Raw genomic sequence first — 26,878 nt, forward strand, 5'->3', positions numbered from 1 at the left:
TGTAACACACGGATTAATTTGAAAAGTGGTCCAAGTAACCGATGGTTCTGCAATTTTTTCAAACGTAACCCAGAATTGTCTGAGAGGACTCCAGAAAATATGGAGCTTAGTAGAACCAGGATGTCAATCCAGGCTTGTGTGGACGAGTGGTTCATATTTTTAGATGGCGTCCTACAAAATTACGGGATAAAAGACTTGCCAGACCGGGTAAGTTTAACTTAAAACTTTCAATCAAATATTTCTTGAAAATTCATTCGTCTTTCATTAGGTATATTTATTCGAATTAAATGTTATTTTGACCATTGCCGATGAAAATATATTTGATTTAGATTAACAACTGTGATGAAACTGGTTGGACAGGAAAAGAGTCAGCTAAAACCAAAGTAACAGGGAGGAAATGTGGGCATCTGTTGTAAAGAAAAACAGTCGACAGCCATGTTACAGCTAATCTCTGTATTTGTGCTGATGGGAGGTTTTTGCCGTCTATAATAATATATCAGGCAAGTTATTATTTATCTATTTATTTATTTTAAAATAAAATTTTAAATATGCCATTTATGGTTTTATAAGTGTATATCTATTATGTATTTACCAAACAATATCTATTTGCAGAAATGTTTACCGCACTTGAACTACAAAGACGGTCCTCCATCTTCATAGTTTTGTGCAACCTTAGAGTCGGGATACATGGATGGGGAGATTTTTTTTTAATGGTTCGTCAAGTGCTTCCTACCTAACTGTGGCAAAGAACGTCCGATGTGTCTCATCATGGATAACCATGACAGCCACATTACATTGCCACTGGTAGAAAAGGCCATTGAAATAACATTATTTTTATAGGACTACCTGCGCACACCACGCACATATTACAGCCCTTAGATGTTAAGGTATGGTTCACAAGTTGCTTACCCGTTTGCACCGCTCAATGTGATATAAATCAACAGCCAATAAGTATAAAATGGCACAAACCACATTCAAATAAATAGCAATATATTGATTCGCCATGATTTAATGAAAACTATCTCTAGCGTAAAAAATTTCTTTATCTTTGACGAAAATCTTAAATATAAAAAGCAAAGTTCCCACTTTTCCTCAGTTATATTTTCTTTCTGTAGATGCTATAAATAAAAGTCAGTTAATACCAGCATCATTCAAGTAACTTGAACAGAAAGTAAGCATTTCTATGATAATAACTGAGTAATAATAGTAATTGTATCATAGTTTGGGGACCTTTCTGTTGAAAATGTGTCAGGGTTAAATCGTATACATATACATGCACAGTGCGTTAACTGGAGTGCAAGTATTAGTTACCCGCACTCCAGAGCATGCCCATTGATTGGCTCATAGTTGCTGGGGTTTACATTTTGTGACGGAAGAGAAAGGGAAAGAGACAGAAATATCATATTCAGATGCTCGTTCATTGGTAACTTTTTCCCGGGGTTTCATCTTGTGACAGCAGGGGACGTGTTTTTATGTTTGACTATGATACAAAAGAGAAAGAACATCAAAATACTCGACAATTTGATTAATACACGGGGGCTACGCCCCCTCGTACAAATCAGATAGCCTCGTGTTTCGATGCTCTTTCTGTTACTAGTTCTACTACCTTTGCAAGGTGGTTGATAGTAAGACTTTCTTCCAATAATAGATCCGTGTTTTATTTTCATCATGTGTTCGCACAAATACATTTTTACACATTGTACCCCTTTCTTCGTCTGGATAATAAATTTTGTTCAGATACTTTACATTAATCCTGACTGTGTGGCTCTTGTGATTGCATTTCCACACGTTTTGAACTCAGGCCATGTATTATTCTATAAAATTGTAGAACTTCATAACAATTTTATTATTTTAAACATTTGATCTGAGTTTTTCCAACTCATTATTTTTCAGATGCTGGCACAGCAGAATTAAAGACATGTCCTACGTGCGGTGTCTTTAATGTAAATCCACTGTTAAAAGATGAATCCAAAATCACTATCTGATGTCCTAATACCACCTCCAGCAAAACTATTAAGCCAAAAGAAAACGGCAAGGATGATCCTTGAAGGCAGAATCATAAGTGGAGATGACATGTTAATGAAATTAAAAGTAAACATAAATTCTCTACAATAAATGAAATATATGTTTTCATATGCAATAAACAATGATAATTTGCTAGTGATCTTAATTAACATAGGTATTTCAACAATATGTTTTTAAGAAAAGGAACAGAACGTTAATCATAAATGTGTTTTTATGCTCCCCGAAAAATTTTGGGGGAGCATACAGTCGCCGGGTTGTCCGTCCGTCCGTATGTACGTCCCAAATTCGTGTCCGGCCCAAAACTTTGTTATTCGAAGTTGGATTTTAAAACTATTTCACAGAAATGATCACCATATTGAGACTACGTGTCGCGCGCAAACATTTGGGTCGCTACCATGAAGGTCAATGTCACAGCATGACCTTGCAGCAAAATCGTGTCCGGCCCATAACTTCGTTATTTGAAGTCGGATTTTTAAAACTATTTCACAAAAATGATCACCATATTAAGACGACGTGTCGCGCGCAACATTTGGGTCGCTACCTTGAAGGTCAATGTCACAGCATGACCTTGCAGCAAAATCGTGTCCGGCCAATAACTTCGTTATTTGAAGTCGGGACTTTACAACTATTTCACAGAAATGATCACCATATTGAGACGACGTGTCACGCGCAATATTTGGGCAGCTACCTTGAAGGTCAAGGTCATAGCATGACCTTGCAGCAAAATCGTGTCCAGCCCATATCTTCGTTATTTAAAGTCGGATTTTACAACTATTTCCTAGAAATGATCACCATATTGAGACAATGTGTCGCGCGCAACATTTCGGTTGTTTTTACACTTTGAACTTTATCTGTGACATAACTCTGACACTACACGAGACACTACCTTTCTGTGTCAAAACCTATTCAAGGAGCATCACCCGGTTCAACCGGCTCTTGTTTTTACAGAAGAAAACAAATGCACTGGGAAGAGAAAAAAGACAGGAAGAACGAAAAAGAAAACGAAAGCTGAAACAAGAAGAGAATGCAAAGAAAGAAGAAAAGAAAACTAAATCAAGTGAAGAATAGTCAAAGAAAACAAAGTCATCAAGAAGAGATGTATCTTCACAAAGCGGGATAGACCTAGTTGACTAGCAAACCCTATGTATACTTGTGGAGTTTGTAGTGTGCGTGGGAGAGTAAATGATGAAGCGCGTGGTATAGAGGATGTTTCTTAATTCAAAATTTTACTATTTCATGTTTAAATGTTGAATTCTGCTTAAGCCGGTGCTAGGGGGCGTGGACGGTAACTTGCACTTTCCAGTACCGTCCATGAACAGGCTCAATCAAACCGAGCCTGCAACATTTTCAGTTTTGCCGTGTTGAGCTTTCTTTAGGGATTCTGTATTTAATATTATTGGTTGTGATGAATCTACTTGTCTAGCGTGGTACCACTTATTATAATGTATTGTAAAAAATGATAAACAAGATCAACATGGAAAGGCGGCGTTCAATGAACGCAACCCCCACATGACCCAGCAACAAGAACCAATGGCAAGGAGCCCAGGGGGACCCCAAACAAAAACAGGACAGGGCAAAGACAGAGCACGGACAGGTTAATCATTAAATGATAATTAATTTGTAACTGATTAGGAATTCAAAGAAAATAAAAATAGGCCCACAAAGGGGAAGGGGACAGGAGACCGGGGGAGGGGGTGGGGAGTAATCAAGGAAATAAAAACTAGAGGCAATGGGGAAGATACTTACCGTAGACGAGAAAACAACAAGGGACACAAGCAAAAGTGTCACCAAAACAGTATGAAACAACATAAGACATACATCTGAGGAACACAGTGGGGCGCCGCCTTGGAACGGTCAGCAGCATAATAATGACTGCTGGGGAGTTTAAACCGGTTAATGGTGCACCAAACCTCGCTCTTAGCCCCACCATGTTCCTATAAACGAGACAGTGTAAATAAAATGTAAACCCTGGAACTTATGTATCGAGGGGTGAAGCGAAAAGGTTCTAACTCACTTTTTTTTTTACAAAATTCAATATTTTTTTTATATATTTGTAACAGTAACACCCATATACATCTTATGTCAAAATATATTAGATTTAGTTTACTTATAACAGGGTGAAATGAAAAATTGTCCAAAGGTTCTAAGTGAAATTAAGCCAATGGCAGTTATAACCTTTTTGCTTTCATTGTGTATAAAATGTACAATATTAAATAAAAACAACTCAAACTGCATTAAAATAAGCGAGATCAAAGCAATTTTGGAAGCTAAACCTTTTATTGTATATTATTAAGTAATATCACAAAAGAAATCCATTAGTTTTAGTGTAGATGCCTTGATTTTGGAAGAAAACTTAAGTACTTAGAACTGTTTCGCAGTTAACTCCACTCATGAAATTATCGATTTTTTAAAAGGGAAACAGTTCTAAGTGTACAAGGCCAGTAATGATCATACACTACCTTAAAGGGTTTTAAGTGCCTGTGAGAAATTGTGTGATGATATTGAAGGTAGGGAGGGCTATAGATGACGGTAAGACATGTGATAATGTTCATTTTAGTGTTTTACTTATTTAACCTTTTGTAACCATGACAACTGTTAGAATTTCACTTGGCGGGGATTCATTTTATTTACACTGTCTCGTTTATAGGAACATGGTTTGGTGCACCTTTAACCGGTTTAAACTCCCCAGCAGTCATTATTATGCTGCTGACCGTTCCAAGGCGGCGCCCCACTGTGTTCCTCAGATGTACGTCTATGTTGTTTCATACTGTTTTGGTGACACTTTTGCTTGTGTCCCTTGTTGTTTTCTCGTCTACGGTAAGTATCTTCCCCATTGCCTCTAGTTTTTATTTCTTTGATTAACCCCCCCCCCCTTCCCCCGGTCTTCTGTCCCCTTCCCCTTTGTGGGCCTATTATTATTTTCTTTGAATTCCTAATCAGTTACAGATTATTTATCATTTAATGATTAACGTCTCGTTGCCCTGTCCTTTTTATGTTTGGGGTCCGCCTGGGCTCCTTGCCGTTGGTTCTTGTTGCTGGGTCATATGGGGGTTGCGTTCATTGAACGCCGCCTTTCCTTGTTGATCTTGTTTTTCATATTTTACTGAAAATGACGCTTCAGCTGTTGTACATAATTGAAGAAGAAGCTTTAAGCTGTGGTCTCACATCCTGGCAGAGCCCTGGTAGACGTCCGGGGATGATCTGGGAACAACCGGGCTACATTCGTAACTCTGCCTGCAATGTTCGGGATGATCCGGGAACATTCGGCAACGGCCCCGGATGGAATAACATATTTAATATCACCGGGGTGATCTGGGAAGGTATAGCTTTGCCGGTTTCATCCTTAGACCTTCCGGGATAGACCGGGTTACACTAAGGAAGCACTGTAGCTCTGTTGACACAAACTGGAGATGATCCGGGATATTCTATAGCCAGTAGAGCTACAGTAGAGCACCGGTGAATGCCAGTAGAGCCCCGGTGAATGCCGACAGAGCCCGGAGGATGACGATGGTCCCTGTTGAGCCCTGGCAAAGCCTGGTACATTTCAAAAGAATTACGTCAATTTGCAATGATTGCACTTGTTTGTTTTAAAAACCTTCCCCATTTCCCTGTGTCCAATCTTGCATAAGGATTATTCAGAAAATCATCATATATATCATTTATTAAATAGGAGAAAATATAATTTAGAATTATATTAATGAAATGTATGTATCAACGTCATCATTTTTGCATGTTTTCAATCCACTGGGGTTCTACCCGACGCTCTGCCGAAATCGTCCTCGGCTCTGCCTGGGTCGACTGGGGCTTTGCCTTGGGTCAACCGGGGCTCTGCCAGCGTCAATGACTAGGTAATCACCGGCATGAACCGGAGCTTCACCTGGGATCTGCCTGGATGGTCCAGGGGGCATCCTGAGTGTTAGTTGGGAATTACCGTAGTGCTGCCGGGGTAAGAGTGACAGCAACAAACATTTCACCCCGGATCATCCCAGTAACTTACCTGGGTGGTCCTGGGCTCTGCCAGGAGTAAGTGAGACCACAACTTTAGATGACAATATGATACCAGGTGATTTCTTGAAAGTGAGACTACAGGTGAAAGTGAGATATTTAGAATGGTTAAAAAGGATTTTTTGATGATAATCAGAAATCTGGCTATGATAAGGTAGGAAAGGTTATAGACAAAATTACAAGATATTTTGACTTTAATATGGGCATTGCAAATAAACTTGGAGCTATGTGTGAGTTCAAGGTTCAAGGTGCTAGGGGGCGTGGACGGTAACTTGCACTTTCCAGCACCGTCCATGAACAGGCTCAATCAAACCGAGCCTGCAACATTTTCAATTTTGCCGTGTTGGGCTTTCTTTAGGGATTTTGTATTTATCTATTTTATGATCACATCCGTGTTATTTGTGCCGTGTGGCGGCTGTAAAAAGTCTCCCCGTACATTTAATCAATGATGTTATATTTTCGATCCTTGAAGATTGTTCAGCACGACATTATTGTTGTGCTTGTAGTATTTTTAGTTTCAACTTTTCGGCATTTTCTAGTTTGGTGGTTCCAATATTCCTACTTGAATAATGTTGAATCACCCTTAGGATATGTTGCCTGCTTTTTAAATTTGTCTTTTGACGTCTTATCTGTGATACGCAGGCTTCATAACCTCCGATCCCCCTTCAAAATTCCATTCAGTTTGGTTCCGCCCATTGTTTTCTCGTTTGGGGCGCACGCTTTTTGTTGCTTGGGGACCGTACGCCGCTTTTCATGGAATGGCACGGAGGTGTCGCATTGAGGGTTCCATGATAACCGCCGTGTGAACACATCTGCTGATGTTTCTAAATTCAAAATTTTACCATTTCATGTTTAAATGTTGAATTCTGCTTAAGCCGGTGCTAGGGGGCGTGGACGGTAACTTGCACTTTCCAGTACCGTCCATGAACAGGCTCAATCAAACCGAGCCTGCAACATTTTCAATTTTGCCGTGTTGGGCTTTCTTTAGGGATTTTGTATTTATCTATATTATGATCACATCCGTGTTATTTGTGCCGTGTGGCGGCTGTAAAAAGTCTCCCCGTACATTTAATCAATGATGTTATATTTTCGATCCTTGAAGATCGTTCAGCACGACATTATTGTTGTGCTTGTGGTATTTTTAGTTTCAACTTTTCGGCATTTTCTAGTTGGGTGGTTCCAATATTCCTACTTGAATAATGTTGAATCACCCTTAGGATATGTTGCCTGCTTTTTAAATTTGTCTTTTGACGTCTTATCTGTGATACGCAGGCTTCATAACCTCTGATCCCCTTTCAAAATTCTATTTTATTTAGTTCCGCCCATTGTTTTCTCGTTTAGGGCACACGCTTTTGATTACTTGGGGAGCATACGCCGCTTTTCATGGAATGGCACGGAAGTGTCACATTGAAGGTTCCATGATAACCGCCGTATGAACACATCTGCGGATGTTTCTAAATTCAAAATTTTACCATTTCACGTTAAAATGTTGAATTCTGCTTAAGCCGGTGCTAGGGGGCGTGGACGGTAACTTGCACTTTCCAGTACCGTCCATGAACAGACTCAATCAAACCGAGCCTGCAACATTTTCAATTTTGCCGTGTTGGGCTTTCTTTAGGGATTTTGTATTTATCTATTCAAGAAACTGAGTTGTGTAAATATAGCTGGTGCTTTATGTGACACTGAAATATTACCGGTAAGTAACGTGGATGAAAGTGGAGCTATGTGTGCCTCTGAGATATTGAAAAATGTTAATGTAGGTGGAGCTATGGGTGACTTTGATGTATAAACAATGTAAATGAAAGTATAGTTATGGGTTGCTAATGAAGGTGGCCTTTGGGACTTGGCCCTGATACATATCATCTCTCCTATGTATTGTTGCTACATCATGGGTGTCTCAAGTGTATCACGCATAAAATTAAAATAATTGTGGAAGTCATATGTAATGCACAATTTTTAAAATATATTCTCAGTTCAAATATATATTCTGGGACTGTTTGTGAAACTGTTTATTGCAAAGATATTCTTGCACTTTGAATGAAGTTTCAGACAAGTCCATAAAGTTTTTTCAGAGAATATTGTTCACTATTATATGATTTAAAAATAGCTGTAATCTCATTGGTTCAAACAGTGGTAATCAGAACAAATTATAAAATCATATTCACTGGGTGTGGTATCATATTCACTGGCTGAATCGGATTTTCCCTATCTAAATTAGAATCAGACTCGTATTCTAAATAACCATACAGCATGGGGATGCCAGATAAGTTGCGTCATTTGAGCGCATTTTATTAATGAACAGCATTAAAGTGTCATTTTGGCGCATTTTAGAATGGAACTATGTGCTAAGGATGACCTCATTTAGCCGCTTATAATATTTAAGTTGTTTAAAAATAAATGCATACACTATTGTAAGAAAATAGTTGTGGATGAAATGACATTAATTTCCATGAATAAATATCTTATTGAAGCTAACCATTTTAAATATGAAAGAATATGAATGTAACTGTTTTATTTTGAATATTAAAGAATATGACAGAAAAGGCAAGAAAACAAGAGCTGTCACAGGAGACAGCATCTGGACTAATCAAATTCTGGACGCAGTAAGGAAGACGAAACTATGAAAGAAAAATCAATTATGATATAAATATATTTCTGTATCAGTATCAAGAAAGCAGTGAAATGTTCTATATTTTGCACAACATAATGATCTTGTCAATAAAATTAATGTTACTTTAATGGAAAGACAGCAATTTGAAATCTGGAGTCAATCCCTTCGAAAACAAAAATGATTAAAGTAAACGAATTTAAAGTTTTTAAAGTAAAATTATAAGTTCAAAGAGTTATGCACCTTGTCAAGCATGATGTGAGTAATGACAAAGAACAATTATTTATCTTAAGTCTAGAGTAGATACCATTTATAACAACAAAGATAATACTAAAAAATCAATTTACAAATGAATTTCAAAAATTAAATGGGGATAATTCTTGGAATACAGGAGTTTGCGTTTTATAACTTTCTTATCCATATGACAAGAAGTTTTAGTAAAGAAAAATTGTTAACATAAATTCAAAGTTTAGAGGGGGAATAATTCTGGAAGTAGTAATGTACCATGTCACACAATGTGTAATGATTAAGAAATAATATCGGTCTTGGTGGTGTTTATTGGCTATGCTATTTAACACCGGTTTGGAGTTTTGATGCATAGGAATTGACCACGAAGGCTGTAGGAACATATATTTGAAGTTGATACCTTAAGTATTTTACTGCACCAAAACTTTAATCTGAAATCTGGACGCGAACGCCGGGGCGAGTAGGATACATGTAACTCTCCATATACTTTGTATAGTTCAGCTAAAAATGGTTATCAAATTAGTTGGCATTTGTTTTTGTTGTTGTTTTTTTTAAAACAGGTGGGATTAATGCCCATCATGTTCTTTAAAAGTTTTGTACACTATCGATTATGACCTTTATTTATGTTTCTAATTTAAACAGTCAAACTTAAAATTTCATGAACTTGAAAGTGGAGTTATAGAATGTCTCACACCTTAAATATGAAATCAAAATAAAAAGTAAATGCGAAACAGTCCTATCTGGCAATTTATACGCGATTTCTTGCTGAATAACTAGAAATGACAAAATGTTGCTCTATCTTAAATTAAATAAGAAAAAAACATGCTTTTGTTCTATCAAAATGTCACTTGGAACCTTTTCGCTTTGAACATAAAAATCAAAATATGAGAAATTTTAAGTGCGAAACAGTTCTAAGTTACATTTGATTAAATATCTTGTTTGTCAAGCCTTTCCTAGAATTTTTATTATCATTGATATGTTTCTTAAACATTTTTATGTGTAAATCAAAATGTTGTGGAATTTGCTATTTTACAAACATTTGAGACAGCTTGTTGCTTCTCCTGTAAAATTTTGGAAAATGCACCTAGAACCTTTTTCGCTTTCACCCCTCGATAGGGAGGAATGAAAGAATGAATAAGTAAATGAATGCATGAATGAATGAATAAATAAATAAATAAATAAATAATTAAATAAATGAATGAATGAATTAATTAATTAATGTTTTGTTAATATGGATACTGTGTGTTGATAAAGAATTGTATTAAATTTTACTATATATGTGTAAAAATAGAGATGACCTATCGATGTTCTATCATGTTTAGATCATATCAATTATTATTTACGTTCTTAAGGTATGAATATAATATCATATCTGTAATATAATATCATATCTGTATCTGATAATTAGTTTCTGATAATTTGTGATTGTGATTATTATTTATCTATTTACTTTAAAAAAAAGAAAGATGATTTTACGTTTAATTGGTTTATACGTTACACAGTGCGTTGCATATTAAATATCATATTACCATAGAGATTCATCATAATAACGTAATGCTCAGAAATTATGATAACAAATAATTTGTTCATTTGACATATATGAATAGTAGAGAAATAATAAAACGTCTAAACATGTTATTTCACGTTTTAACTTACTTATTTAAGAAGAAAAACAAAAAGCCGGAATTATCTACTCGCGTGCGTTAAAATATCCTTTTTTACGTACCTCTTCCATTGCCTCTCAAAATTACCAGTTCTTTTTCTAAATATAACTTTTATGGTAAAACCGGAAAATCGAAGAGCTGAAGTTTTTTATGGTGCAAGATTCATCATAATACGTCAACATGGCCCAAAACACCGGTTTTCGACCGAGTTTATCTCCCAAACCAGTATCATATTAAAGTCCAACAGTCTTACTTTGGCCGAGTATCTTTCTTTTAATTTAAAAGTTACTTCTTCTTTATTCATTTGTTATCACAAATTTCACTGTGATGACGTCTGCTAAAACTGCGTCATTGCTCGCGCGTCTCTGTGTGTACATTTAGGAATTTACATAATACATTACTGGTAGCTTTAAACGTACTAGATTACCTTGAAACTTTTTTTTCCACAAAATACAATTATATTTTTCTTGTGCGCATACAGAGTAACATGCTGTATTTTTCAATTACATCAGATACATTACCATGGTAAATATATCAAAGGCAACCACAGTCATATACATCAAGACAATATAACCGTACACCGAGTGACACTGTGTTGGAATTGTCCTCCTTAAGTTCATTTAATATAAATGATAAAAGCATACGAAAGGATTAGATATTAAGTCGTTTTTGTAATTGGTTGTCTGTAGCTAAAAGCAAAATGAAGTGCTGGTAGACTGATATAATTTTATATTGTTTAAGACGCATTCAATATTTATTACAGTTTATCACAATTTCTGATGGTATTGGACAAACTCCTCGCAGCGGTTACTTCCCCTGATCTGTACAGTAACCACTGCCACCACAAGTAAATTCGGTCGAATATAGCCGGATTTATTTTTTTAACTTTTATTTTTCAAATAGAATACTTTATAACATTTTAGTTTTCTTTCATTAAATTGTTATGCTTAATGTACAAGAAAGTAAAAAAAAATACGTTATAAAAAAAAATTGTAAATATAACGAAAGATATTTTCACTGTGACACCGTTGTTTAGTAAATAATGGCTGAAGTTAAACAGTTACTGAACGATTGTGCAAAGGATTTTGATCCGGCACTTGTTTTAAAGAGTAAGCAAATTGAGTGCTTTGAACATATTTTATCTGGTAAGGATGTAATTGTAAATCTGCCAGTTGGATACGGGAAAAGCCTTGTTTACCAATTGTTGCCAGGCATCATGAAGAAGAAGGGGTTAACAAAGAATGTTGTATTGGTCGTATCCCCCTTAAATATAATACAGGAGGAGCAGTTAAATTTTTTAGGATCTCGCGGTGTCACAGCATGTAGGTTACCATACAGTGATAAGGAACCAGACGTTGACATGGATTTGTCAAAAATTCTTGAAAATTCAGTCATATTTGCACACCCAGAGGCCTTGTTAAATACTGACTTTGGGAAGTCACTTCTCCAAGACAGGGCTTTCATAGATGCAGTGGCAGCAGTGACAATAGATGAATGTCACATTGTTGAGGAATGGTAAATGCATTAATTATACTATATCTGAAACCTGCATGATCTATGTTCTTGGTTTTTTTTTCTATTTAAAAGTGTTTTTTTTTTCATGAGTAAGACAGTATTATTGTTTTACCATTACCAGGGTATTTGCAAGCTCACATGATTAAAATTATGACTTAAATGACTCATAAAATGATTATTATTAATGTATTAATTTGGTAAGTATAATCAATTAGTTTACTGAGTAATTCCATTTATTTATCATAAATTTAATTGATGAATGAAAAATCCTCAGTATCCTTAATCTAGGTATATTATTTTTTTAATAGGAATTTTGCCAATTTTCAGATAGTAATGAAGTTATTTCAACCTGTCATAACCCTTGTAGTTCAAGGATAGAACGCTGTCCATTTTATGTACAGAAACCCAGGTTCAAATCCTGGCAAGGGCTGTAGGTTTGATAATATACTCAAAAGTCACTGATCACTGACCTTGTGGTGTCAAAGAAAAGTAAGAAAAGTACTGCATGTATAATAAAGCTACACTGTTCACAGCCCATATGTAAAGGGGCTATAGATGAAAAGTAGGAAATAATGCACTGTTAAAGTCAAATTGTCAAGGTTTCAGTGAAATAGTGTTGAAGTGTTGAATTATGATTATATTTTTTAGAGGTATATTATGTACACTTTAAGTGTAAGTCTGTAACTAAGTTTGAGTGAATCTTTGCACTAATTCAGTAACTGGCCAGAGGATGGTGGTGGTAGAAGTACATAGTACATATGTATATATAAACCAAGTATATATACCTTGATATTGATTATTATTTACAAACAACTCAAAATTTTACAAATTTCTTATTTATTCAAGTAATGCTATGTCATTCACAAATTCGTAAACGTACTTTCTGTAGACTAAGCTCTGGGGAATTCACCTAATGGAGTGTTATAAAGAACTTGAGGGTTTTGGCCTCTTTTTAAATAAAAGTGAAAGACAACAGTTATTTTTTTGTAAGGAATTAATTAAATATCATTGTATAATTAACTCAAAAAATATACAAAAAATAAAGAAAATACGCAAGTTTACACAGAAAATATCTATTTATTATGGAAGATTCCACTATGACTGACAATAAATTTTATTTCATAATAAACAATTTATTTTTTTGAAAAATTTGCAATAGTTATTAAAAGAATAAAGATAATTATCAAAGACATCATCTTTAGAATTAATAGAAAATAAATTTCTAATTACCTCCCTTTATTTACATGAAATGTTAAATTCAGTAATATCTTTATAAATATTGCTTATTGAAACTTACAAGATTGACAAATCTTAATTTGAGCATCATATTCATGAAATAAAACCATGAGAAATTGTTACAGAGTCTTTAAACTGTAAAATAATGATAGAAAAATAAAAATATCATGTAACTGTATTATGTACTTCATTTGGTACAATTCCCCAGAGCAAACGTACCGGAACACGGTGTTTCGCTAGATTTTCAAAAAGCTCAACTGTATAATATAATGTATGCATATTAGTCAATAAGAAAAGCTTAGACATTTAAGTATTAATAATATCAAATTTAAACAAGCAGAATTAAAATCTTTTTATTAATAGTACCAAAGTTAATTTGAAAATTTAATGTGGCCACCTGCCCTTGACACACAAATGTATAATACACAACAAAAACAACTTTTAATAAAGTTAATGTTTTCATAACATAGTTGATTTCAACTATCATTCCGTTACACCATTATCATATCTAAAATGTAATCAATTTCAGGGGAGCGGAGTTCAGGACAGCTTACAAAAAACTAAAGATGTTGCCAGCAATATTTGATAGAATTCCCTTCATTGCCTTAAGTGGGACCCTTACCAAAGATCAAATGAGGACATTACCAGACATCCTTGGCTTACTTTGTCCTGCGTTAGTACAGGAAACCCCAGATAGAACCAATATATTTCTTTCAAAAATCATGAAAGTGAAAAGTAGTGATATGTGTGGGGTGTATGAGGAAATCTTTAAAGAAGAGTGTGAATTACTTCACAAAGACCCTAAAATTTATCCAATAACACTAATGTTTATGCCATTATATTACATCAGCCAAGCAGCAGCATACTTAATGCATCTCTTTGGACCTTGTGACATAACAAAGTCTTGTTACTCTGTGTTGTATTCTAGGCAGGAAAAGGCAGTAATTAAAGCAACAGTAGAAGAATTGTATTTACCCCAACCCAGAATTCGTTTAGTTCTTACATCATCGGTTGCTGGTATGGGCTTTGATCCTCCTTGCATTGAGAGAGTGATCCATGCCAAACCACCAAGAAGTTTGTCTCAGTACCTGCAGGAAATAGGACGGGCCGGTAGAAGAGGACAACCCAGTAAAGCCATTCTCTATTGTAATAAACAAGATGTTGCTAAGAATTTACCAGGTATCCAGGACAATATTGTTGAATACTGTAACAATGATGTAAAGTGTCTCCGTGAAATGCTGCTGGAACCATTTGGATTTTTGAAATCTGACAATATTGATGGTGACAAATGTTGTTCATATTGCAAAAAACAGACATCTTGTACAAAGTAAATAAACACAATCAATAAGTTAACAAGAAACATGTTATTTCTCCAAGTGGTGAAGAGTCTTAATAAAAATATGATACATTTAGTATAAAGGTATTGACATTTTTTGTACATTATGCAGAACAAAAATGGTATTACGTTGGAAAACAAGTAATGTGTATTTTTAAAAAAAGTCATTTTAATAATTGGGAATATCTTTATTGAACCAAATTGAATATGATCAGTTTAGAAATAAACACTTAATAACTTAGGTTTATGTCCTATTGCCTTAGTTTTTACAGAATGACATCACAAGCCCTTATTGAAAATGCATAGCAATATTTAGACTAATATAAGATATTGTTCATTAAAGAACCTAAATAAATGTTGTTTTAAACATAAACATTTATTAATTTTTTCATTGAAATGGCACTTAAAGGGACTCCACTGAGGTTTAAAAGCCTAAAAACATAACATTAGAATTACTTACAAACACATGTAAATGAACTGGGGCGCTTTAAACAGATATATATGCAAAGATAGTTAAGAAATACAGTATACTTTAAAATAAATCGAAAATCGTATTTTTGTGCTTTTCTTAGCCTTATTTGAGTGAAAAGCGTTTAGATGCTTTTCATTTTGGGTCATTTTTTACAATTTGAATAATTATTATGGAAAAACGAAGTGCGCGAATGATCTGAAAGTTTGCACAAAAAATTTGTGGTCTACACCTACATTAAATGGTACATTTATCAGGAAAAAATATTTCCAGTCCCATCATGTCAAAAAACTTCAGTGGAGTCCCTTTAAACAAGCTTTTATTTCTTGTCTCATATTTAGAATACTCAGAATTGTACAAGATTTCTGGTTAGATGCCAGGGAAACATCATCTCCATGAAGCTTACACTCTTACAAATGATACCCATATGTCTGTTCCTGTATCAGTTATTAATATCAAATAGTCAGTCATCATCATCATACTCATCATCAGACACATCCCTTGTCCTAGTATTCTGGCCATAGAAGAGCCTTGATACAACTTGATGTATTCTGTATTTGAAGTCTTTAGTGTCAATTTTCATTAATGGAGATGCTGCAACTTTCAGCATACCTTGACAGTTTCGGTCTGTTTCTTTGAAGAATGGTCTTAGTGCTCTAAGAGACTGATGAATCACTACTTCATCCTTCACTGATTTTGGAATTTGATGTCTCGTACTCTGTTTCTTTACACTTACAGATTCATCCACCTTGCTGCAGATGTCTGCAACAGTATCAGCAGCTTTGGTGCTGCGATATATGGCTTTGTTGGTTTTGTTTGCTCCAAGAGCTCTTATCAAATCCTTCTGATTTCTGACAGAATTTTCTTTTACAAGGTCACACTCGATATTTTGACCAAGACCACCTCTAAGATTGACAAATGCTCCTTCTAATACTCTCATTCTCTGCATCTGACTTAGCAGATATTCTGTTTTAAGGATGAAATCCAAGCATTCAACAAAATACTTTGACAGCCTTGAGTGTGAAAAGAAGAACTGAAGTGAATATTTCAGAGTTGGAATTAATCTTATCACATCACCCTCTCTGACAACATCTTCCATGTGTATCAAATGCAGAAACCAGTGGCAAAGATTACATGAGTAATTGTATACAGTGTCTTATACAGTGTCTTCAAAAGAAATGCTTCTTATTATATTGCTTGTCTCATATATTATATCTTATATTTCTTATGTTATTTAAAGTATTTTTACCAGTTCCTGAAATAATCTGTTAAAATAATTATTCAAATTGAAAACATATAACATGCAAAGTGGTGTAAAAATCTTTTCTTTGTTTAAAGTCATAATGTCCCCTTCATATTCTACCTGCAAATTATTGGCAACATCTTTGCCCAAATGTTAAACATATGCTAAAGCAAAGGTATTGAAACTGTAAACATGCAAAATGTATTGAAAGAATACTATAATAACAATTCATCTATGTATATCAAGTTGTATGCAAGCTGGTTTGGAAATCCATTTGTCTCAAAATCAAATTACATGATGCTAATTTCTTGTCTACTTTTATGTCTACAGTTTTATAGTACAGTTATTTTTGAAATGTATTACTTTGTGCTAAAAAAATGGAAGATTTTCCTGATAAAATTGATAAATTATTTGAAATAATTTCTTTATCTCATTTAGTTTATCTAACAGCCTATACCTATATATTCTCCTTTAAATTATCTACCATGTAATTGCATGTATGTTAATGTCTATTAAACAAATAAGTAGCTAGAAGTTAACCAGATCAACATCAAGCAAAGCTTATTACAATCATGTACCTCCAAGAAATCTTGCTTGACATGCCATAGTTCCACTACAAATGGTTGGAGGTCATCAAACCGCCTCTTTGGAGAAGTAGCTAAAGCCCTTAAAAGTTTTGCCTCTTCCAAGCGAACTCTAGTTAGTTGATCCCCACCAACAACAACTTTAAATTTCTGGAACAGCTCATCTGATCCTTTTTGACAAACAAATAATTAAAATCATGTAAGCTACAGCAAGAAATGCATTATCTACATATACTGAGGGAAAATATACAATATTATCTAATCTAAAATAGATGTTTGAACAGATTGTATTTGACACAAAATGATTCTTTATAACTACAGGTGATTCGTACCCCACAATTATAGTTTGTTGCTAATTTATCCCAAATGGCCTTAAGTTTTGACTTTAAAGATGAGACATTCCAATCTATCAGCTTCATAACTTACATTGTACTCTGAAGGAGAAGAAGTCCACTTATAGCCCAAGTTATAGGATATAATTAAATGCACATAATAATTATTATGTATATGGAAAATAGAGCCTAGTGAAGACTTTGAAAACTTGAATTACTTACAAATACATCTTTAATATCAATTTTAAGGACTGTTAAATGTAATACTTCTTAAATTCATTATCTTTCCAGCCATGCAAAATTGTTGCCATAATTACCTGTGGTCTTCCTTTGTTGACTTTACTGATGTTAGCTTCTAATTAAAACATCAAAGAAAACATTTGGAAGATTGTAAATCCATGGTGAACTGGAACAGTAAACAGTAAAACAATCAAAACAGAAACTTAAAACAGAAATATTCAATCACTAAATACTCACCAAAGTTCATAACAAATCCTTATGAATATTATCAATATCCTCTTGCATTTTAAAACTGCATGCCTCCAGATGAGCAATCATTGAAAATTTGAATTTCAGATAAATCAGTATATTTTATGTCAATTTAGCATAATATGGATAAGAAATCCTGTAAATTTTAATTTCTGTAGTCGAATAAATAACATTTTAGTAAATGGCTAAATGTGCCTCAAGATAGATGAGATCACTTAAATATTTTTCAGAATATTTACTATTTAGACCGTAACATTTTAAATTTTTTTATCATAACTTTGGAGGTATGCTATTTTTAAAGCAATAAGGAAAAAAACAGCTATTCACTCTGTGAAATACAAATATATAGTTATCCGAGGTTAATGTGTTTTATGTTATCAAAAAAATTTCATGTAATTTTCGTAATATGAAAACACTGTTCAATCATTATTACACCAAATTGTACTTTTAATAGTGTGTAACATTATATTGTATTGTGTAATAAGAATTGTTTGTCTATTAAAGTACCTAAATTTAATTGCTGCTGCATGAATATATTCAATTGCTATGGACCAAAAATTTAACTGGCTACATTTAATTTTAAACGAAATGTAATTATGATGATAATTATAGAAAATGAAAAAAGAAAGCATGAATATGAGGTTTAATAATGTATGATTTCGCAAACCTGATTTTAGTTAAATAATAAGACGCATTATCAGCATGATCTGACGATTATTTCACAGAATGATTAAATGAAAGGCAAAAGCAAGAAATTGAACAAAGAACTGAAAGTATTGCAGAAAACTCTTGCAACTTGACATACCAAATGCTTTGTTGTATATCCCTGTCAGAATATCCTCATAACCATCCAGAATGTCAACACAATCCTCATGCTTCGACTCATTTTTCATCTGAATAGGTAGCTGAAAAACCTCTGACCGTTGGCTCATCTGTCTTTGGTATGGATGATAGATGTGTGATGGTACAACAGAACGCATCCATTTGTATGTTGGTAACCCCATGAGGATCCTAGCTATAATTATACAAAGATACATGACTAACAATTCAGAGAAAATTGCATTTTTGGAATAAGTAAATACAAGTAACATAAATGCCCATGCCACTTACACCAAACACTCACTGTTAGCTTCTTTGAAAGCAAACTGAAATTTTGGGATTTTAAGAGAGTAACTTAAATAATATATTAAAATGCTATTGTCACAAATATATTCTCCCAAGATGTAAATGCAAATTAAAGTTAAGCTAAATGTACAGAGATTTCAATTATTCACTATATTATTAGCAACAGCAGCCCTTAATAGGTCCACAATGAAAATATTTTACATAAATATTTCTAATATTGATAAAAACAATAGAAATGTATTGTTTGGATATTCCTATGAAATATTTCTGGAAAGAAAATATATTGTTAGGTTTCTGAGTGTTTTGATAACAACATTCATGTGATGAATATGATGAATAATAATTTCTGTTCAGTAATACTTTATTTACTACCATATAATGATATATGGTATCAGGTAATTTATCTCAAACATACAAACAACACCAATGCTGTATAATTTCCTTGTTTGTTGCTTTATTTAATACTAAATACTATCAGCTATATTATTTCTAGTATTGCAGACCTTCAGTTTAAGACCTATTCACTTTAACAGTATGTATGTTTATTTACCACCTACCTAACATAACACAGTAGCTTCTTCTTAGAGATTCACGGTCTTGCTCAGATGGAAAGAATAGTTCTGGGGTCAAACTTTGCAGATCACAAAGTGGTTTTACCATACTATACAGACCAGGTTTAACAATCTGTAATGAAGATATATATAAATGTGTGTATACCAGTATATATTATAAAAGTTATTTTGTTACTTTATACATTTATGTACATTTCAATATAAATAGTTTCTACATTATGATTCACACCAATTTTCTTAGAGAAAAAACAGCATACTTCGAGCCCTTGAGTTATTCAGAAAGAAATGTTCTGAAAAAAATGTTACTATACCAACCCTGCTGAATATGATATTTGAGGCAAACAGATGAATGTCTTGGTTTGATCTTTCTAGACTTTTATGACCTGTTCTCACATATATGTCGAGATTGTCACCAGTGACTTTGATAATTGGATTCCTCTGTAATGTTGAAGCTACACTTGTTTCCATTCTGTTTCCAGTCTCATCCAACAGCCTAAGTTTACTTGTTGCCGATAAGGTGAGACCCAAATGGTTAAGTCTTGTCAATGCCTGGTGGTAAAGTACATAAACATAACTTACTTTTATTACAATGTACATACACCCATGATTAGAACAACAAGCAACAATTTAACATATTGCTTTGATAATACATGACATTCTGACAGGATATATTTTACTATCATTATGGTAGCACAGTTTTTCTCATTTGATTAACAGCAAAGAGATCTTCTTTTAATGAAAGCATAATACATGTACAAATTATATATAACATAAAAAGAACAATACTTACAGAATCATCCAATTGTCCTTTTTATAGTTATGAATGTTGTAAGCCTGTGCCATGCGGAAAGTTTGTCATTTCTACCATTCATTAGGACTGCATATGCTGCAGCTACATGGACAGCCTTACTTTCAACTGGCTCTTTTCCAGCAGTTACCATTATGGTGAAGATATCAAGTAGGAACGGAAGTCTGCTGTTTGTAACAAAGAATACAAGACAAATATAAGCAGCAAACCTACCATTCCTAAAATAATGACTATTTGAAAATTGCTAAACAAATTGTTTTATTCAAACATTACATATCATGTGAAATTCATAACAAAAAACTTGTTTATTATTCGGACAAATAAATTTACCTTTCAGACATTTCTCGGACAATTTCTTGTAGAAGTTTGTCTCCATAATCAACCAGACTATTTACACTTCTGTACCTTGATAACACGCTTCCAAGAGCAGCATTCCGAGACACCATTGTTGAGCAGTGCATGTCTATGTCCGTCAATATGTGTGCCTGCACAGCCTGCATTAGAGTCTGAAACAATGTTGAATGAAATGATATAAAAAACGTAAAGTTGTCTGGTCCAGTTTAGTAAAGTGACAAAATTTCAGGTGCTTACATTTCTGCACTGTTCAGTTAAAACAGGCATATCTTTTAACTGCTGTTACTGGGATATCAGTTTAAATCATGATTATTATTATAATTATCTGGTTACTTCTTAACATGCAACATTATCATATAATCATACTGTAATATAAAGCTAATTTACTTTAATGCTTTGTACACTGTTTCACAGTTTTGATAATGGATTTGTTATGGTAGGTTCTAGAAATAACATATGTTTAATGGAGCTTTTTTTCTTAAATAGCACAGATTATATCATACAATTTCAAAAAATAAAAAATAACTGATTGAACATTGACACACTGGATTTTGCCTGAAAGTATCTTATTTGAAGTAATATGCCTGACAATTTCCTGGATCATTGGATCAGTTGGTTTGGAATTATCACTTATTGCTGACAACCTCATAAAATCTAACGAAGTGATTTGCTTTTCAGTCTGGTTCTCATTAGACTCCTCTTCTTCAGTTTGACAGTAAGAGTGTTCCAAAGGCTTTCTCTTGTGATGTTCACTTAGACAATAATCATGATCATCTACCTCTAGTATTGGTTGATCACTACCCGAGTCAGAGTAAGGAGTTGACCCTGCTGTCAAAATCAAAGAATTATGGATTGCATTTATTATGTTTTGAATACTGTGCCACACACTAGTGAGTTTTATTATTACAATGTATACTTATTGGTGACCTACAACCGGATATTTTTTCGGATACTTTTTACAATTACTAAAAACTCCTTACATTCGACACTAGATTTTTTATCAGGAGGAAGTTTGGTTCAAGACCGATATGATGACATGTTTATTTCTAGATAAAAACACAGGTAGTGAGGTCCCAAAGTGGGGTAATTAAATTGTGTTTATTTTACATGTTTTCAGACACCGACTTGGCAGTCATAACACCTATGTTTTATGAAATAATTGTCTGTTATTATTATAAAAAATTTTTTAGCTGCTGAAAAAAATATCAAAGCAACTTGGATGTTTAATTTGGGTCACACATGATTTTTTGTTTAACAACAATGACTGACTTGAACGTCAATGTGTGAAAATACGCTGCTGACATATTTTTGATAATTACTTATCAATTTTATGGCCTTGATAAACTCTTATTATGACCTTTTTCTATTTGCAAACATTTAAAAAATTTGGAGTAGATGGAATGAACATTAAGCTGTAATTATGCTCACATGAAGGCGAGGGTGAAGGCACTTCAGGTTTATGGAGATCTAGTGATTTCCTGGCAGCTGAAAGTCTCTTCTTTGGAGCTGCAAAATTTAAAAAAATGTTTGTTAAATGATAAAGTAAATGCACTGAAAAGCTATAAAAACAGAATGTAATAAAAGCCCTCAATTTAGAATGAATAAATGGTAGCATGTGTTAGCATCCTAGGTAATACTTTGCAATCCAGTATGGAAATATCAGTAGAGCTATAATGTGGAAAGGATCAACCCGTGAAGCGGTTTATTAAGAATATTAGTCAATTTCTTTAATTTGTCTACTCAAATATATATTTTTTCATCTTGATTTCCCTTTAAGCTACAATGGACTGTTCACAAATCAAAGTTGGACCAGTCCATAGTATATCCTCAAGGTACTTTATACCGGGAGGTACTTTGCACCGGGAATGTCCACATATTACAAATTAATCTTACATAAAAAAATTATTTTGTATGAAAGTATTTTTCACATTAATTTCATACAAAATATTGCATTTTTATGAAGAAAATTCAAGTTATTCACATAATTGTGTTTCATGTATAAAAACCAGCAGTATGACTAACAATTTGGACCCATGTTACGTACAAGATATTTTGAATGGGTGTCATATGTTTTTAACATATGTTTTTTAACTTTTATTGATTGCTTAAAAGGCATTCCTAGTATTAAGTACTTAAAAACAATGATGGCTGCCATCATATGAGGTTATTAACAGAACTATCTTTTTGATGTATAGTTAAAATTTCTTTTGGATAATTGTTATTTTCATCAAAAAATGATACCTTAAGTTCTACAGAAAATAAATATTTCGTCCTAGATTTATTCAGTATTATATGATGGTGGGCCTATAAGGCTTACACTCCCGGTAGATAGTACATGTACAACCAGGATACTGACTATATATATACATATCCTTTACAGTAGTGTTTAAATGTTTAACAAATTCAAATGAATAAAAATTGAGGTCCTACCTGAATCAGGTTTTGCCAGTTTGGGCGTAAGTGGGCTTACTGCCATCCGTTTCAACCGACAAGAGTCTGAGTGGTCACCAGAGCACTGTTGGTCGGCGGTTTCCAACAGCTTTACAAACTCGTAGGTGTTGAGAATCTTAATATTACACGATTTACATATGCCGAGTGATTTTTTTGCCTCCACTACGGCATTAAAGTTCCTTTTTAACAGGAATGAAATTTTGTTAACAACATCAACAGACTTGACACCATACGTCAAATTGTAGTGCCGCTGTTTGTAGCAAATAAAACAACAATTCAAAGACTTCTTTGGTGTATCCGCCATTTTGTAACCATCATGTGATAAGAGCATCATCACGTGATTTTTGTGGTGGCAGTGGTTAAAGTAGCAAAGCGTGACGTAACCGCTGTGAGGAGTTTGGGTATTGGACGGCAAGCAAGTAATAGTTTATGAAATATTTAATTTGTATCCTGTATTATTTTGTTCATAGTAGTAACTTTAAGTTAGTTAAATAAAATATATTCCGAAGTAAAGGTAAAATAGAGAAAAAAAGAATCCCCAAAGAAAGCCCAACACGGCAAAATTGAAAATGTTGCAGGCTCGGTTTGATTGAGCCTGTTCATGGACGGTACTGTATAAAGCATTGAAATATTTGTGCACATCCCTTCAAAAATATAAATATTGATGTATAAATACGAGCAATGGTACGCAACTGTCTGTCAAGCAATATTGTAGACGTGTTTGTAATTATTTTGCTTATACAAATGTTGTCTGTAGCTGAAAACAAAATACATAAAGCTGACAGACTTATATAATTATAATTAATTTATGAACCATTAAATATTTATTACAGTTTAACCTAAAATTGGCACAGTTTCTGATGGTATTTGACAAAGTATGTATTAATTTCATTTAAAGATTTATCTTAATTTTAATTTTCTTATAAAACACTAAGCCGACATGATTAGGAGATATGGCACCGGGAATAATTTAACAACTTTAGCTTGTGACAAAGACATCTATCTAAATTTAATGTAATTTCTCATAAGAAAAGTTGACATCGGAACGGTAAAACATTACATTTTTTGTGAGAACAAAATTAAATCTGAGCCATAAGCAGCTACTCTTAAGTCATTTCATAGATAATAAATGAGAAAGAAATTTAGGTGTTATTCAATACCCCCTGCTTCTTTTAAAAAAACCTATTTTTATTACATTACCAGTATTCTTTCACAGTGCTAAGCAGATCCAGTTTACAGTAATGGCATGTACTCTGTGATTTAAGTGTGAATAGTGTTTGTACGTGTGAGATATATAGCTCAAATATTGTTCAAAAAGTAATAGTCCTGGTTCATTCTATAATGTTTGCCAAATTCTTGTCACCCACATGAAAATGTCAGTTTTCAGTCATTTATTTGAAATAAATTAAGCAAATTACATATATGATATCAATCATACATATTTTTTAAAATTTCCTGATAAAGAAAAATGCCCCTTCATTTATTAAAAAAAAAATCATGAATTTTGCATTGCCTGTTATCATTTATACAATTGTCACCCGAGGCGGAGATAATTATATGTAATTAATTTATTTTCAAATATTCTTTTACATTCATAAAAACATATTCATAACATTAAATTAAATTATAGTACATTAATTACAATTTATTTATTAAACATTATATCAGTCAGCAGAATCAAAATTTTACTTGAAAATTTTGTCACCAAGTTCTATGTCATTTCCGAAACTTCCCCGTATAATACTGAAATCCGAGTAATAAACAATATAACATAAACAGTTGATTACGTCATTAAAAGTTGTGTACGGCGCGAAATTTTAAACGCGGCCATTTCTCTCCAACAAATGGAAGAACTAAACAACGCTGCGGGTAAGTTTACTTTATTTGGCCGTATGTTTTTGTATAGTCATTTCCGAATGCCAATTCTGAAATTTGTTTTTGTGTAAAATCTAATTTGTCAGAGACAAAAACATAACATATACTTAAATGATGCCTTGGTACTAATTTAAAATAACATATATGCTGATCATATAGACGCTTTTTATCATTTTAAAGGGTAATGTCATTACCGAAACTGTCATTTCCGAAACGGACAAAATATTGCGGTAATGACGTTATTGTTTCGGTAATGACATTTGTTTTCTTTTGAATGAATTTTCGAGACTTTTTAAAGAAAACAAATATTTTAAAGAAACATTACCTTAAAAATCTGTAAATTCACTTGTCTTTCAATTAAAATATCTTTAGCTACATTAAAAGGATAAAAAAATCAATATTATGAAGAAACTAATATTATAACATATAACCTTTGTAGATCTTTATAACAGATCAATATTTTGTAGATGTGAAGGTTGATTAAATCTTATTTCAAAATTCACGAAATGAACAGTTATCTTGTTGTGAACCAAACACTTCTTTTTGGATTTGTTTAGCAACGAAATAGTGAAAAGATACATACTAAGTGTAAAGTCCCGTTTCGGTGATGACATATTAAAATATTGAACAATCTTTCATTTCAGATATAGACCAAAGCATCATTCATGTAAAAGAACTTATCAATAATCTCGACAATTTTATTGCAAAGACAGAAAAATATCTTCTTGAAGTCAGTAGGCTGGAGGTCTCAGATTCTGTTCATGACAGTATCATTGAACTCAGAGATACATTAGAAGTAAAGAAAGAACAGCGACATTTATTTTGGAAACAGTTACAGGAATGCCTCTCACAAGCAAAGAAAGATCAGCATTGTGGCGAAAAAGACAGAAGGAGGATCCCACAAAGCACGAACTCTACAAACAACAGGAGAGAGAAAGATATCAAAAGAGAAAAAAAAACAGGTGAAATAAAAACTATCAATGAGATGTCAGACAGAGACCAACGAAAACAGAGACGTCACTGGAAGGAAAATCAAAGGTCAAAACGTGAAAAAGATAAACGGATAAAAAAAGCTATGGGAGAAACAATTACGCCACCAACATCACCAGAACATTTCTTCCCAGAACAGCCAAATAGAGTTCATGAACGCAACAGGTTGAGTGTGCGAAAAAAGAAGAACCGTAACAGATCAAAAGCTTACAGGGATCAATTTAAACTTCGAATAATGCTTAATAAGGAACGAAGGCTGAAGAACAAATATAAGAAACGCTATTTCAGATTAATCAAATCAAACAAGGATGAAATTGAACAAAAAGTAGAACATGTTATGAAACAGAAGCAGACGACTAAACGTGCATTATCTCTTTATTTTCTTCTTGTAAGAAACATGAAGCAGAGATATTCAGGTACAAATACACAAGAGAAGCGCATTGTCAAAAAACTGATATTCAGAGAAACGGTGCTGAAGAAATATAAGATAGGTTCATATGCTGCAAAGGAAACTGGAATAACAGAAACAAGGATACGACAGAGAAAATATGGAAGTCAAGAAGAATAGAAAAAGAAAAATGCAGTAATGGAGAAACTGTACTTTCAAAGCATAATGTTACACTTAAAGAAAATGAATCTGGGACACTGACAACACTTGTTGATGACCTCCAATTGGACATAGAAAGGCTAGCAAGACACCAATTTAATATCAACCATCAATTTATCATGCTGAAAAAACTTAAAGAGACATGCAAAGAAAATGAACTTATTTTACATGTCGATTTTTCTGAAAACTATCAATGTAAATATCAAGAAGAAATTCAAAGTGTCCATTTCGGGCTTTCTAAAAAGCAAATCTCGATACACACAGGTGTTGCATATGTGCATGATACAACACTTCCATTTGTCACAATATCTGACAATCTTAGCCATGGACCAGCTGCCATTTGG

At 33.4% G+C, this 26,878-nt stretch overlaps 3 protein-coding genes across 3 annotated transcripts; 1 reads left to right on the forward strand and 2 right to left on the reverse strand.

Annotated features, from left to right (window-relative positions):
- The first annotated feature begins 11,590 nt into the window (after window positions 1–11,590).
- On the forward strand, window positions 11,591–14,630 carry LOC132716695 (putative ATP-dependent DNA helicase Q1). The gene is made up of 2 exons (XM_060700017.1): window positions 11,591–12,063; window positions 13,829–14,630. Exons 1-2 carry the CDS (start codon window positions 11,591–11,593, stop codon window positions 14,628–14,630), a joined length of 1,275 nt encoding a protein of 424 aa, XP_060556000.1.
- Window positions 12,875–20,759, reverse strand: LOC132716696 (uncharacterized). The gene is made up of 7 exons (XM_060700018.1): window positions 20,588–20,759; window positions 20,240–20,421; window positions 19,765–19,998; window positions 19,435–19,561; window positions 18,558–18,767; window positions 16,916–17,101; window positions 12,875–16,259 (listed from the first exon to the last, which is right to left on the reverse strand). Exons 3-7 carry the CDS (start codon window positions 19,915–19,917, stop codon window positions 15,568–15,570), a joined length of 1,368 nt encoding a protein of 455 aa, XP_060556001.1. The 5' UTR covers window positions 19,918–19,998; window positions 20,240–20,421; window positions 20,588–20,759; the 3' UTR covers window positions 12,875–15,567.
- LOC132716697 (uncharacterized) lies at window positions 20,244–23,456 on the reverse strand. The gene is made up of 5 exons (XM_060700020.1): window positions 23,042–23,456; window positions 22,040–22,117; window positions 21,138–21,439; window positions 20,588–20,763; window positions 20,244–20,424 (listed from the first exon to the last, which is right to left on the reverse strand). Exons 1-5 carry the CDS (start codon window positions 23,394–23,396, stop codon window positions 20,244–20,246), a joined length of 1,092 nt encoding a protein of 363 aa, XP_060556003.1. The 5' UTR covers window positions 23,397–23,456.
- Between the last annotated feature and the right edge of the window lie 3,422 nt (window positions 23,457–26,878).

Source organism: Ruditapes philippinarum, unplaced genomic scaffold, assembly GCF_026571515.1.
Source record: "Ruditapes philippinarum isolate M1 unplaced genomic scaffold, ASM2657151v2 ctg59_1_1_1_1, whole genome shotgun sequence".
Classification (NCBI taxonomy): Eukaryota; Metazoa; Mollusca; class Bivalvia; order Venerida; family Veneridae; genus Ruditapes; species Ruditapes philippinarum.